The sequence below is a fragment of the Poeciliopsis prolifica genome, unplaced genomic scaffold (genome assembly GCF_027474105.1).
Source record: "Poeciliopsis prolifica strain line A6 unplaced genomic scaffold, Auburn_PproV2 SCAFFOLD117, whole genome shotgun sequence".
Taxonomy (NCBI): Eukaryota; Metazoa; Chordata; class Actinopteri; order Cyprinodontiformes; family Poeciliidae; genus Poeciliopsis; species Poeciliopsis prolifica.
The window spans coordinates 98,070-114,376 of NW_026562492.1; the positions used below are offsets into that span (position 1 = coordinate 98,070).

General features: G+C 42.7%; 1 protein-coding gene across 1 annotated transcript; it reads left to right on the forward strand.

Annotated features, from left to right (window-relative positions):
- Window positions 1-4,676: 4,676 nt before the first annotated feature.
- Window positions 4,677-14,422, forward strand: ldhba (lactate dehydrogenase Ba). Its single transcript, XM_055024251.1, has 8 exons — window positions 4,677-4,807; window positions 8,803-8,939; window positions 9,019-9,136; window positions 9,220-9,393; window positions 9,492-9,665; window positions 9,737-9,854; window positions 10,528-10,651; window positions 13,686-14,422. The coding sequence occupies exons 2-8, from the start codon at window positions 8,811-8,813 to the stop codon at window positions 13,851-13,853; spliced, it is 1,005 nt and encodes a 334-aa protein (XP_054880226.1). The 5' UTR covers window positions 4,677-4,807; window positions 8,803-8,810; the 3' UTR covers window positions 13,854-14,422.
- Window positions 14,423-16,307: the final 1,885 nt, after the last annotated feature.

Below are 16,307 nucleotides of genomic sequence, written 5' to 3' on the forward strand. Positions count from 1 at the left end.
GCACAAATGCCTTTTGACACTCATGGGACCAGAACACTCCAAACGATCTCTTTGAACCGGAAGAACTAGTATTTTTGACACATGCATTTACCACATAATGGAGAGTGCGTGCTATTTGTGAAAACCCGTCTATGAACCTTCTGTAGTAACTGCAGAATCCCAAGAATGACCTCCACTCTTTTAGTGTGTTGGAGATTTTCCACTGTTGCACTGCTGCTGTTTTCAGTCCCAGTGCCCTCAGCAGATATCTCATGACCAAGAAAATGCACTTTTGACTGAAGAAAATGGCATTTCTCCACCTTCACTTTAGGCCCAGTAACTCTTAGCTTGCCCAGAATCAGCTCAAGTCATTTTAAATGGCTTTCAAAAGACTGTGAGTACACTAAAATATACACTAAATATGATGTGCTGGTGTACATACAAATCATGTACACCAGCATGATTTGCATAATTAGGTCACTCATAGTGACCTAACTGCATTAGTCTCTGGAAGGTGGCTGGTCCATTACATACCCCAAAAGGCAGACGCGAGTACTGTCCTGTGTTGATCATTTTCATTGACAGCCACCTGGTGGTATCCACTGGCAAAGTCTATGGAGGGCATCAAAACACTCATCAATACGAGAAAAAGGAAAAGTATCTCTTTGGGTCTTTTTGTTTAGTTTCTGACAGTCAACACATAGGTGTAAGCTGCCATTCACCTTCCTGACCAAGACCACTGGGGAACCATAAGCACTCGTGCTTTCCTTAATGATGCCCTTATTCAGTGACTTGCTGATGTGCTCCTTAACCTCATTATACTGTGTTATAGATGGTTCATCATCTCCGAGATGGATCTCATGCTTGACCTGGTTGGTTTAACCAAAATCCTCATCATGGGAAGTAAATACATCTGCATATTTAGCCAACAGTGCTTTTAACTCGGTCCCGGCATTGGACCTATTACTTATGGTGAGATTTGGAGTTATCGTGGCGACATAATTCGCAAAAAACGACCCCCAAAGACCGCCTAGAAATGATTGGAGCAAGGAAAGAAAACACCTAAAAATACTCTATTTTTGAAGATTTTCTGTGTTGTCATGAATTCACGTAGAAATGCCATTCAAATTTCAGTTTGTAGATACACTTGTGATCTAAAGTTAAGACAGGACGTCGTCACTAATTACAGTTTCTCCACAACTTGTCTCTAAGCGCAGCAAAGTTTTTGATTTTTGGGAAAACTCGAGTGTAACTGATGTTTCATTAGAGTGTGGGACGGAGTGCCATTTTGACCCCAAAACATTTTTAACTCGTCCTCACGTCCACAAATATCGCCCTATCAGTATCAAACTCGCTCATGACATTGATACGCATGCCTGCTCCAGTAAAATACTTTCAAAACTTATCTAGGGCTTACAGATTTCTTTCAAAGTACTTCAGAGCAAAGTCATGGGACAGTATTTCTACATGCTCAATCAGATTGACTTCAATGTATTTCTGAAAGATTTCTGAGCTCAGTGCACACCTTCTTTCTCTCATCACTGCTATTACTGTGAGTGAGCTACAGAATAGAATTGTAGGACTATCGGAGACGACAAATAGCCCTCTCATACGCTTCAAACGGTTTTCCAATACGTATCACGGTTCCCAAACAAGGAGTTGTTCGGACTGCTTTTTTTAGTCAAACTAGCTGCCTGTCTGACTCACAGCTGGCAGAGGATCCATTACCATAGCAACGGAAGGCAGCAGGGCAGAGCAGCTGATTAGAACTACAAAAACGCATCACTGTAGTTCTAACTAACTCTCAGGAATGAGCTGCACTGTAGAACTACTTGTGTTTTGGGCATTTTATCACTGTTAATCATGGAATTAGTTTGGACATTTAAAATTAAGATTACTGAAAATGTCAAAATGAAAGCCGTTAGATTCCTCTCTGGCTAGTGCATGATACGAGGTTGCATTATCTTTTTCTCTCATGTTCGTATGGGTTAAGACACTCTGAGTGCAAGACACAGCAAGACATTAGCACAAACATTAGCTAATGTCTTGTAGCTATTTTTGTTACTTATTAGCAATGTTTAGGACACTGAATGTGTCCTAAACACATACAGTGTTTAGGACACATTCAAAAGAAAACATTTGAATGATAACCTACATGCCACTGACAGCATTTAGACTTACATTAGTTTTCTGGCTAATTTTAGATTAGACACTAATTTTAACATAATGAATGGTGCAAGTCTATGTTAGTCATCATGTTTGTGATTCTCCACATGCTACTTTGTAATTTTTTAGCATTGATGCTAATTTTTAGCATCAGAACGCTGGGTCCTAACCAACGGCACACTTTGGCAGGCTCCGGTTAAATTTCATCAGAAATGTTCTAGTTTTTGATTTATTGTTTTTAACACGTACAAACATTTTGTTCTGACACATGAATTTTCCCTTTGTGGGACCTCAAAGATTGCTTTTATTCACGCCACTACTTCCATTCAATCTTCTCTAAAACATAACAGTATATCAGTCTTGTATGTTGGAATGTCAATAACAATTTGGTAGATGGCAGTTAGTACATTTGGTAGATGGCAGTCCTGCCTCCCGAACTCATCAGATATCCTGGAGGACAGTAGTTTTAGTTGTTTCAGAAGTCTAGAGATTGGGTGTGCTGTGGTGGCGCAGGGGGTTAGCACGCCCCACGTTTGGAGGCCTCAGTCCTCGACGCGGATGTTGCAGGTTTGACTCCTGGTCCCGGTGACCTTTGCCGCATGTTTCCCCCCCTGTCCTTGCCCTCTTTCCTGTCTGCCAACTGTCAAAAATACAAGCCACTAGTGCAGCAAAAACTCTTTGGAAAAAAAAAGAGGTTTGAGTTGACCTTTCTATAGAACAAAGACCCTAAACATGCAACTACAGCATCAACAGCTTTGATATAACTTGCAATATTGATGTAGAGTCCTGCTATTCATAGGGAGTAGAGACCACAGCTCTCTGTGAAAAGTTAAAATCCCCAAATACTGAAGGTATTTGTAACTGCCTATGTTAACAGTTCAAACACCAAATATACTTTGCATTAATATGGACAGTACAAGTTGTCTTAGAACTAATATCTACACAGTCTTCCTTATCTCTGCTCATGGATATAATCAATTAGCACCAAGAACAAATGCATGTCCCTCCTGGATTGACTGCAATGTAGATACCAGCATGTCAAGTGGTGCTGCACTCAGGTGTAACCCACAAGGAAGTTACTTCAAATATACTTGATATTAATAAATGGCAGATAAATTAATTTACTTTAATGACTAATACCAATTATATGCAAATATAAAGAAAGTTAGGCTGGATCAGAAGACTCTAAATTCAAGGGAGCCTAGGTGTGAGTAACAACACCTAGGCTCAGTATGTGTAAGAAAGAATAGAATTTAATGTAATAAACAATTGTGGATCCACATTTATAAATAAATCAAAATTGTGCGCTTTTTAAACAGAAAATAAAATTAAGTAAATAATAGTCTTTCCAATGTGTCTGTCCATTCAATGTTTCACAGTTCTACCAGTTCTCTTGGTTCTCTGGGCTGGAGCTCACCATCCAAGTTCTGATGTGGATGATCATTGGGTCTCTGGGCACCACAGCCCCAAAGTGCACCATAACATGGAAAAAAAACATGACCATGTTCTGATGGTATATGACAGGGATTTTTCCAGCTTCAGCCTCTCAGCGATTTCCAGATTCATCAAATTTCGGCAAACTCTTCACGGAAGCAACTGTTAGCTTTCAACCGTGTCTGACGGGTTCTGAGCAAAATCTCAGCACAGCAGTTAAAGGACAATCAACTTTATTGGCTGATGTGAAATCAGACTGTGTCAGCTATTGGTTGTTTAATCCATCTCTAAAAGTAATCTCTAAAGGCCTATTTCACAGTGTTTCAAGATTTTTATCACTTTTAATTTATATTTATTAGTAGAACAAAACATGAAATCTATTTATACTTTTTAATCTTGAAGAAAAATACATTAAATTAGCATCATAAACTTTTTACTTGGGCTTTTAGCACTGGCTTACACAGCTGTTTCTGTTTCCTGAGTTGCATTTCTGCAAATAAACAAATTGTCCACAAAGACATCCAGCGGACAACCAGTTTGTTGGTGAGAGCGTAATCTCTTCTGCTGTCATCTGTTGGGTCAGCAGTATCACAACCAGGAAATTAAAAAGATTCAACAGGCTGATAAAGAATGCAGGCTCTGTTCTGGTTTGGTTCCGGTTCTGTTCTGTTCTGGGGACGACTGTGGAACCTCTGGAGATAATTACATAAAAAAGCATTTTATAAAAATTAAGATAATTAAGGACAACTCCACTTATCTATTTCTCTGTCTATCTGTTGTATTCTATGTGAAAAAGTGTTTGCCCTCTCCTGATATCCTTATTTGTTTTATTTGTTTTGCATATTTTGTCACACTTCAGTGTTTCAAAACATGAAAATAATTTAAATAGTCAACACAAAACGAGGAAACGCCAAAAAGTTTATTACGAAAGGAGAATGAAAAATCTAAACTGTGTGACTAAGTGATTCGGTGATGTAACAAGCAGCTTCCGGACATCCTGTTCAGGCCCTCCGCTGGAGCCCCGCCTCCCTCCGCTGGAGCCCCGCCTCCCTCCACTGGAGCCCCGCCTCCCTCCACTGGAGCCCCGCCTCCCTCCGCTGGAGCCCCGCCTCCCATCTCCTCCTTTCTTCTCTTCCTGCTTCAGGTCGTTCTGCCTCACTGTCGCTGGTCATCTCGTCGCTCTACCAGACTTCACACGGTTTCTGATATCAGCTTTTTCTTTAAATATGTGAGTGTTTGCAACACGTTTTTCTTTTAAATTCTATTTTTTGTGATTTCGAGCTGCTCTTGCTGCTGATGTTCGTGAGTTGTGGGCCGCGGCTCCGTCCTGCTCGTTGCTGTGCGTGCTGAAGGCGGCAGCAGCAATGGATGCTCCTCCGACAGGCAGGCAGGCAGCGTGTTGGGTCTCGGTGAATGAGACACATGAAAGACCACAGCTAATCACTGAGCTTTTCTCTTCAGACTTTGAACGTAATTAAGAGATGCTAACTCATCATGTCAGCTTGAAACGGAAGAAATAGAATTGTTTACTTTAAAAAGACTTTTTGCATTTGAACTGTGTGGAATACGGTTTAATTAGTTTTACGTTTATTTAGTTGAAAGTGACTATTATGACCAAGGAATAATTCAAATCGCGCAGTTTGTTTGATTGGAGCCTCCATTTTGTTCGAAACCCGTTCGGGTCCAGGATGAAGGTCGACGGAAGGACTCGGGCCCAGCGTCCTCTGAAGCTCCACATCACAAAGGCAGCAGAACCAACGTGTCTGCCTTGAAACGAGTCCAACTGCTCCACAGGCTGCTGGCCTCACAGAAATAGTTTCAAAGCAATAGGAGAGAAGGACTGCTTATGTAACATGAACCCTGAAGCAGGCCTTTGTGTCCTGCAGGCTATTGTGAGACACACAGGGAGCTGGACAGCAAAGGACACACAGAGGTTTGTGTCCCTGTATGGACATGGCACTTACCCCACTGAGGGCCAATGTTCATTTGACCTTGACATGCCTGTTAGCAACCTGAGCTAACATGCTGAATATTTTAGACCCTGGGCTTAAATGTGCATCAGGAAAGCGATCAAAACCAGATTCTGATTGTTGTGCCAAGTGTTATCAGTTCACCCACATTCACAGCCCACAATAAAAAAGTCAAACATGTTTGTTTGACTGCGACCTCGGTTCTCCTCTGCTCTTCTCCTCATCTCACACCATCAGATTATTGCTGCCTCACCCTGCATGCTGACCCAGCTAACAGACCAGTCTGTTAGCTGGGTCTTCCCCGACCCGGAATCTGAGAGAAGCTTGAGTCAAAAATTCTGCAGAACCTGTCAGGCTGTTCCCGTCCAGCTCGTTGCTGTGAACTTGCAGTCAGTTGACTGTGAGGGGGGAAAGCTACTTCATCTTTATTTTGCTTACAAGAAATGCATTATAAGTGTAATAATGTTGTCTGAGTTTAATAGCAATAAAAACAATTAGAAATTTTTTAATAAGAGTAGTAAGATTTTCACACTGATATTTTTACTCCCCGTTTGTAGAGTATGTAAATCCCATGAGCGACCAAAAGATGTGTAGGAAGTTTGGATGTCATTTGTTCTTTAAATTATTGTCACTTTTTAACTGTAAGATTTAACATAGGTCTTCTGTTAAAGCACATTTGCTGTGGTGGATTTTATTCTCTTACTGTTTCACTTCTGAACCCAGGCTGCTGTTGGATGACCCTTTGACTTTCATTGCAAAACTTGTTGATCCATGTTGAAATACAAGAGCTTTAGCTGTATTGATTGTGCAGTGTAGTACAGCATATTGCTTAAGAGAGTGAGAGTGATGACAGAGACTCAGTTTATTTATGGGGTTCTGCTAACTGCAGAAATGAGAAACATTGTCACACAGTTAATGTTAGACTTTGACTTTTTTTGCAGTAACAAAAAGAAGTGGAATCATAACTAAGCCCTCTAACAGGAGTGCAAACTTTCTGCTCAGTCATCCTAGAGCTTTACCCGGCTGACTGTGCGCTACTTAGTCTGATGTAGCTAGACTAAGTACTAATTTTACAAAGTACTAATTTGACTAAGTACTAATTTTACAAAGTACTAATTTGACTAAGTACTAATTTCAAATCCAGAAAGCAAACGCTTAAATGATGTGACTGACAAGAGGAAAAACAGTGAACAAATGGAACATTCATTCAAAACAATTCTCTAAGGTTGATACCTTACTGATCAAATTCCATCAGTTTATATTTAAGCAAAAATAAGTTTGTGCATAAAATTGTTAGTTAAATTATCTTAAGCTGTTTGTACAAACAGATAATCTATTGTATCTATTATGTTAGCTTAGCTGTCTGCCTTTTTCTTAAATGAAATAATATCAAAGAATCATTGACCCGGTGTGTGAGTGGACACGTAATGTAATATTTTAGTGTACTCGAAAATGAGCAGGACAGACGTACAACTTAAATGCATTTTATAAGAGACTTTTGAACATTGTATCAATTCAGAATTCCCAGGAATAGGAATTGCGATTTTTGATAGAATTGTTTTTCTAGAATCATTCGGACAAATGCTGTAGAGCTACATTCTAAAATTCAGATGTTTCTGCAGAAGCAGATCTGTAACCTTTGCAGACTTGACATACTTTCAGCCTCAATGTGTCTGTTTCTCCCCGCCTCTCCCTCAGAATGATCCTGGTAAAAAAACCCATCTTGTTCTACGCTTCACTTTATCCAGATAGTCTGGACTCTCATCTGTTGAGAAACTATAGTTTTCTGAAGGTGTGGACTCTTCAACCTTTATAGTCAGTTGCTAACTATAAAATTAGTCAGTTTGATGCTATAAAATTCTGGATATTGCCTGTGGTATAAACAAGCAATCTCCCTGTGGTCAGCTGAGAGTTTTGAAGTCGAAGACAGATGGTAATTCCAGAAACAGTCCACAACAGCCTTGATGTGACCCATTTCCCAGCATTCAGAGGTTGTGCTGTAGATACTCCACCAGGATGTATTTTGGGTCGGGCCCGAGGCGCCTGCTAACTGTCCAAGTGTGAATGAAAGGGTATCAATGCTTGTGCAGAGACTTTCACTGAGGTGACCAGATCTCAGTAAAGTTTGCTGAAAGAGTTGTTAAAACCAACTTACTGCTTAACCAGCATAGCCCCTCCTGGACGTCAGCATAGCCCCTCCTGGACGTCAGCTCTCGAGGTCTGTTTAGTTTAAGTGCTTATTTTCTGTGATCAATCCTTGTACTTTCTATCTCACAATTAGTGAGCTAGAAAGTACTATCTTGTTGTCGTTTTCTTTCATGAGCAGTTCTCATGGGCGTCAACACCAGAATAAGCAAGCCCTGTTTTATGATTCTAAATTGTGCACAACATCGTCTTCCATGTTTTCCTTCTCCGTCTCATCGGTCGATCTGGACAGCAGCCATTTTGTTCATGTTCACCCAGCCGTTGAAGGAGCTGGTGTGGATGCCGAGGCGTTGGGCCATCAGGTGATCATGTAACTGTAAGAACCTGTCAGGCTGCTCCCGTCCAGCTGGTTGCGGAACTTGCAGTCAGTTGACTGTGAGGGGGGAAAGCTACTTCATCTATGACATGGTTCTTTGTTGTCAACATGGTTTTCTTTTTGTTGCTCTGGAAGCCATGGGTCCACTATGCTTTGTGCTGCTTTTCCCCACTAAGATGGAGAAGATCACTTCCACTTTAGACTTTTAGGAACTATGTTTATTTTCATTAAAATTTGATTCAAAACTGCATGGCATTCTGGGTGTTGTAGGCAGAGGGAAGGCTGTAGCTGCTCAAACTCTTGCAGCCAGCTAAGCAAATTTGGTGGTTACCTAGCAACAACCTGTTGAGTAAGAGCAAGCTAGAGAGGAATCTGTAAATAAAACCGAAAATGTAACCAGTTTGGCAATATTTCAGATATTTAAAACAAATAAATAATGATCAAGTGATATGAAAGGATTATGTTGTGGTATGTTTTTCAGCCATATTGCTCAGCCCTAATTTCAATCCCTGTCTGGATTATTAATTTAGAAAGTATTAAAGGTAACGCTGCATGCTGCTCAGCCCTGCACTGCAATGCTCTGTGGTCAGGAAGGAGGACATCTGGAAGGTGTCAGTGAAGATACCTTCCAGAGAATCTTTGACTTAAAGAACGGTGGATATTGGTGGCATGAAGTGTTGGTTTTTACCAACTGAGTAACGTTTATTGGACATGTGACCTGTGTCTCTTCAGAACCAAGAATGTCTTCAGTCCTGCAGAAGTTGATCACCCCACTGGCCAGCTCCTCCGCTGAGCCTCCCAGGAACAAGGTGACCGTGGTTGGCGTGGGCCAGGTCGGCATGGCATCTGCCGTTAGCATCCTGCTGCGGGTAAGTCTCTCCCCCTGCGTGTGAACAAGGTAATGCTAATGTTGGCTCATTCTTTATTTTATTTTTTTTGTCCCTTTAGGACCTGTGTGACGAGCTGGCTCTAGTGGATGTGATGGAGGACCGACTGAAAGGAGAGATGATGGACCTGCAGCATGGCCTGCTGTTCCTGAAGACATCCAAGGTGGTTGCTGATAAAGGTGAGCGGTTGCACTGAGGTCACTCTGGTGCCTGCCCCTCTCCAGATGAGCGCCAACAGGTCTGCTTCTGTCTGTCCTGTCAGACTATGCCGTGACGGCAAACTCCCGTGTGGTGGTGGTGACGGCTGGCGTTCGACAACAGGAGGGTGAGAGCCGCCTCAATCTGGTCCAGAGGAACGTCAGTGTCTTCAAGGCCATCATCCCACAGATCGTAAAGTACAGCCCCAACTGTACAATCCTGGTCGTTTCAAACCCTGGTGAGAACGACTTCTTGTCAGAGCAACAAGTTTTCTTGGAGCCCTGCTGTATTCACTCTGTCCTCCTTATTTTTCTGTCTGATTCTTTGAAATTCCAGTTGATGTGCTGACCTATGTGACCTGGAAGCTGAGCGGTCTGCCAAAGCACCGCATCATTGGCAGCGGCACCAACCTGGACTCCGCTCGCTTCCGTCAACTGATGGCCGAACGCCTCGGCATCCACGCCAGCTCCTTCAACGGCTGGGTGCTGGGTGAGCACGGAGACACCAGCGGTGAGTGTCGTTCTGCTGCAGCTGCTCTCCACACACTGAAGCCAAACTGACCTGATGTGCTGCTACCACAGTTCCTGTGTGGAGCGGTGCGAACGTCGCAGGAGTCAACCTGCAGAAGCTGAACCCTGAGATCGGCACCGATGCAGACAAGGAGCAGTGGAAGGCAACACATAAGGCTGTGGTGGACAGGTTGGTCTGATCACTGTGGTTACCCTCCTGTCAGCTGGGAACATGAAGGACTCATAATTAGGAACATGAACAGTGAGGTGGAAGTGGGTTTCTGCAGCACTAATTACAGATGAGCCCTGGGGGAACAGAACCTGAGACTCTGGCACTGTTGCTGCAAATATCATCTGCTGAGGGTTATAGAGACAGATATATGAAGAATATCTTCATCTGCTTGTTGAAAAAATAATCTCCTGATCAGCCCTGCTGAGTTCTACACACGTTAGCTCCGGTCCATCCTCTGCAAAAGATCAGATGATTGCTAAAGAAATGCTGTTGTTGCATTAAGTAATGTTCATTTTCCTGCTAAAAGGTTAATTGAATTGTTTTCATTTTTTATGCATTAACATTGTACAAAAAAGTCTTAAGTGTATAAATGCAAAATATGCAGAATGTGTCAACTTATTTGTTTGAATGATGGATTAGTAATTGAATCATTATTTGCTGCCTGTGTGTGTGTGCGTGCGTGTGTGTGTGTGCGGGTGGTGTGTGTGTGCGGGTGTGTGTGCGTGTGTGTGTGTGCGTGTGTGTGTGGGTGTGCGTGCGTGTGTGTGTGTGTGCGGGTGTGTTGGGGATACAAGCCTTTCTGATGCTTCCTCACTGAGGGCTGGTGTTAACAGGACACACTCTGTTCCAGTGCCTATGAAGTGATCAAGCTGAAGGGTTACACCAACTGGGCCATTGGCTTCAGTGTGGCCGACCTGACTGAGAGCATCGTGAAGAACCTGAGCCGCGTCCACCCCGTCTCCACCATGGTGAAGGTCAGCCATCTCTCACACACCGTCACACACTGAGCATCACACAAATCATGCTTAAATTCACATTTGTCTCTGCTTGAGATTATGATCTCATGAATTGAATCATGAATTCAATTCATAATTCTATAAGCATGAATTGAATTTTCTGAAAGTCAGATTGAATTCAGAAATACTTTGATCCCAAAGGAAATGAAATAAATTCCTATAAATGTACATTTCTTTCATTACATTTCAAATGTTTTTCTGTTATCTGTGGTCGTTCTGGTGAACAGAAACCCAAACTTCAGGTTCTAAGAAGACCAGAGTATTTCTTTTGGTTTGTTTTGTTTTTTTTAAGTATCTGGCTCGTCACACAACAATAAGGCAGTTTATTCAAAGTAGAGTGATAGGAAAACATTTAATAGAAGCTGAGGAATAACTGCAGCCTTGGTAAGATTGTGAAGCAAAGTTCAGTTGTAAGAGGTTCACTAGCAGTGGGCTTGTAGCTGGACTCAGAGCTTCTAGACCAGGGGTCACCAACACGGGGCCCGCAGCCTCCAGGGGTCACCAACACGGGGCCTGCAGCCTCCTGGTCCCCCGAGGGGACCTTGTCAGTGTCCTGTCTAAAAACAGCCATTGTCATCAGGGAGCACTGCCAAAAATATTCAATTCAATGTTTTTATCTTGAAATAATATTTGTTCATGTTTAGAATTGAAAAAAAATGAATTATAGAAATATTTTAAAAAATTGCTTTATGTATACAACTCTTTCCTAGGGTTAAAGTTCAGAATTATGCGCAGCGCCTGCAGCTGCACCCACTCTGGTACCTTGAGATTTTCCTTTAAAAAAGGAAAGAATAACTTCTGGAATTTTTATTTTCTGACCCTGTATACTATTAGCAAAATTTTCTTTATTATTTATTTATTTGGTTTTTAGCGGTGCTAGTGGTTCACATTTTTTTGAACCACCAGGAGGGGGAAAGACATGCGGTAGGGTCGCCGGGTCCGGGAGTGGAACCTGCGACGTCCACGTCCAGGACTGAGGCCTCCAAACGTGGGGCGTGCTGCAGTGGCACAGGGGGTTAGCTACCACCAGCAAAATTGTGGAGAAAAAAAACCCCTCATGTCAAAACATCTTGTACATAGTGAGTCTGTGGGGGTCAAAGGGCATGTCAAAGCCCTTTGTTTATTTGGCGGCTTGGCGCTTTTTCTGTAAGCTAAAAATGAATGAGCGGAGTTTGATCCCACTCGTAGTTCCAACAGCAGTCGTTTGGATCCCGGCTGAGCTTTTACCTTATGTGGTTCTGGCGGGTCACCGGATGGCAGACATCTGCTGCTCCTACTGAGCTTCTGAGTCTGCGGTTTGAACAATTGAATCTAGTAGAAACGCTCCCCAAAAGACCAGAAATGAAGCACCTTCTCCTCCACTGGACATATGACACCATCTGGACCTGGGAATCAACACAGGTCAGCTTCGCTTTCATGTCATTATTATTTAGCATCATTTGTAAAAAAAAAAAAATAAAAAATCTGCTGCTTTTGTGGTTTAGGTTTGTGCTGGTGGAGAGATGTTGTGCTCTTGCAGGTCAGGTGCTGTGATAGTTTTGTGCTACTCTCCAATCTTAACTTTTTTTCGGCATCTGCTGAGGTCAGTCAACATGTGACCTGTCAGCTTTTCAGTTAGCGAAACCACGAAAAGGCTAATAAACCATCTACCTGCCAGAACCGCGCACGGTAAACAGCTCAGGCAGGAATTAGAACAACAGGAGCTCATTCATTGTTAGCTCACTGAAAAAGTGCTAAATTAACAGAAGTAAAACCAATAAGATTTGGCCTTTTGCGTACCCTTTGACCCCCACAGATTCACACTCGTGCACTACGTACAAGATGTTTTGACACAAAATATCTTTTTTCTCCACAATTTTGATAATAGTAAAGAGGGTTAGATAATAAAACATACAATAACTATTTTGTTTTTTGATTTAAAGGTAAATCTCAAGGTACTCGGTGCGTACGGCTGCAGGCGCTGCTGCAACAATCCATACTGTCAGTCACTTAGAATCACACAGAAAAGCTGCGAAAGGGAATCAAAGTGAAAACTTTAAACTAAGAACTTCTGATCACATAATGACAATTAACCAAATCTGCCATGGTAAATCATTACTGATAACTGTTGTGAGTATTCCCTAACATTAATATGATCAAATCCCTTGTTACCATATATGTATTGTTATAAAGGCTGAGCCAAGAAAATTTCTGTCTGCATCAAACAAGTAGCATTTCGTTTTGCTCTATACCTGTGAAGAAGCTCCCAGACTCCAAAAGGTTGGTGACTCCTGTTCTAGACCCACAAACACACACACACAGACACACAGACACACACACACACACACACACAGACACACACACACACACACACAGACACACAGACACACACACACACACACACAGACACACACACACACACAAAGACAGACACACACACAGACACACACACACACCACACACACACACACACACACACACACACACAGACACACACACACACACAGACACACACACAGACAGGACGTGGACTACAGAGCAGGAGGATCAGAACATTCTGCAGCTTTTCTCAACAGAACTTTTGCTAATGCCCCACACTGCCAAGGATAACCATCACCATGGTAACCACAGGGAACCAGCCTGGCCTAAACCCACACAACAGTCCATCAGCTGCCATGGCAACCTGGACTTCCTGAACCTCAGCAGAACCACCGGCTAACCACATGCTTCACATGTTGTACGATAAAAATGAGCCCAGTCAAAGTACTGAGTGCAGATACTGTACACTACAGTAGAGCCATATTTGTTGATCTGATGGAATATTATAACTTGCAGAGAAACTGAATTAGTTTTTTTGTCAGCCAGAAGCCCCTCCGCCTGCAGACTCAATCCATGTAATAAATACCTTCTTAAACTCTCCAATCATATTCTAACTTCCTAAGATGTAGGCCATCGGAGTATAGCTGACAAGTGAAGTGTGGGCCTGAATGTTTTCCTTCTGGCTGTGTTCCAGGGCATGTACGGCATCGACGGCGAGGTCTTCCTGTCCCTGCCCTGCGTCCTGAACGGCAGCGGCGTCAGCAGCGTGGTTAACATGACCCTGACAGACGCAGAGATTGCCCAGCTGAAGAAGAGCGCCGACACACTGTGGGGCATCCAGAAGGACCTGAAGGACCTGTGAACGCCCCCTCCAGCCCCCTAGGGTGCAGAGAACCCCGCTGTCTCCCAGCACTCCTCCTCTGTTGTCCTGATCTCAGGCTTTCATTCTCTAACTATAGGAAGCTACAGGTGTGTTTAGAGCTGTCACAGTTCAGCTTCTGTTCAGCTTCTGTTCAAACATGTCTCCTGAATTTTGTTCTAAAATCCCATGGTATGATTCCTAAAGTAATACGCTTGTTCCAAAGAGCTTGTTGGTTGCGTCTCCTGTGTTTGTGTTGGACGATAGACTTCTGTCTGTCTGTTTTCTCAGTGGGGATTCATTCCAGGCTTTCTGTTGTTCATACTGGCTTCACTTGGTTCCTTTAGCTGCAGGGATTTTCATAGAGAGCTCCAACTGACTTGAAAGATCCATAACTCCAACAGCAGGTGATGCTCTGGCCTTATCTTTGAACCCAACTGTAAGTTCACAGGTTGCCACCGGCAACAGTCACCTGGGAATGTTAATGATAGGAAGCCATCTACTGTAGAGACTGCTCAAAACCCTGCTGTGTAATGACATGTTGGAATAATAAATTTGGTCACAAAGAACAATGTCTTTGCTTCTTTTTGTGTTCAATCTGGTCCAACAATCCAGGTGTGTTGGAACAGAGGCAGAGTTGAAAGCTGCAGTTGGACTGCTGGCCATGTTGAGTAAGCTCTGCGGCGGTGGGAACGCAGACGCTCCGCAGCTCGCTCCGCAGACGCTCCGCAGCACGCTCCGCAGACGCTCCGCAGCTCGCTCCGCAGACGCTCCGCAGACGCTCCGCAGACGCTCCGCAGACGCTCTGCAGACGCTCCGCAGACGCTCTGCAGACGCTCTGCAGCTCGCTCCTCCTGCTGCCGTTTGCCTTCAGCCCTTGGCTGTCCTCCTCTTCTGCTGAACTTTTTCACTTAATGATCCAGAAAACGTTTTTCATTTTCGATATTCTTTTGATGTTGAGGAATGATGGCTGCATGGTGATTTTTACACTTCATTATTGCCAGCACAAGCAGACACTTTTCCCCTGAGGTTCCTGCAGGTGGAAGACTTCGGTTGGTGAAAATGCAGATATCCCTCAGGTGAGCCTTTAAAGGAACCCTGTATTTCTCTGGCACCTCACAAAGCATCTGTAGGAACAATCTCGCTTTCTTCCTGAAGATAAACTGGTGGGCCAAAATGCCCTGCTCTGCAAGCTGCAGCTCTGCTCCACAGCCAGAGGAAAAACCACGCTGCTGATGCCACGCTGCTGATGCCATGTTTCACAGCCGCTTGGACACTACAGAAGACTGACTTTTAGGCCAAGTTTTTATTTCTGTTCAGTAAAGCCACCCTGGTCCTCAAAGATACATGTTTCAGATGTTCCTCTGCTTCAACACACCCCAGTTAGATGATTACAATTTAGCAAAATGCTGTTAATCAGCCATCAGCTGCAGTCGTGTGCTGAAGCAGGGGAATGCCTGAAACCTGCAGGGCAGTTAGCCTTGAGGACCAGGGTCGAAAATACTGTTTTTATGACCAATTCCTCTTTCTCACGATGATAGACTGGCTGGTAGAGCGGCCAAAACTTCTACTCAAGTAAGAGTAGAATACTACAATATATTTTTACTCGAGTAAAAATATCCATGAAATGTCCAAGAAAGTACGAGTAAAAATTGGTAAAAAGGTGATTCAAGCACTGAGAAACTGAGTATCTTTAATATTTCAAAATTACATCATATCTACCAAATATAAAGTTATCTGGAATTTTTTGGAAAATAATTCATATAAAATAATTACAAAATAAGATTTTCAGATCAGTTTCTTTAAAACAAAACATATAAATTAACAAAAACTGCAGATGTCTGGTGAATTTTTGGTTAAAAATTCAGTAAAGTTACTCTTAATGGGTAGATGATCCAGAAAAGTACTAGTAAGACCATCAGTACTTCATAACAAAAAATACTCAAAATTAAAAATGACATAATTGTGAAAGTACTCTTAAAGATAATTGATTTTCTAAAAAGTTGCTCATTATCCAGATGCTGGATGATCACCACCATGCACTGCACTGCCATCTTGTGGACTCTTTGAGGAAGTAAATTGTTACTCACTGGTCAGTGAAATCAGTGCTGGTTTCCCATGTCCAGCACAGAGTTAAAGGACTGAATTTCCTCCTCATTTGCTTAAGTTCTACAGAGTCCTGCTGATTATATGACACCATTAACATGGGATGGAAAGGGTCACAAGTTTTTCCTCCTTGTGAAGTGGACGTCACCGAGGTGGGTATGATTACCTGTCAGATGGAAAAAACTTGGTAGCTTGATTTCCACTTTCCATCATCTTTGATGGCAAATGTCTGTTTACCAGGTTTAACATGGTAAATAATGTTAAACAGCTGTCCTGTACATGTTTTATCAGTTCCACCACTTGTATGTGTTTACATTCTAGCCTCATATTCGGTTTGAAAATGAATGTAGA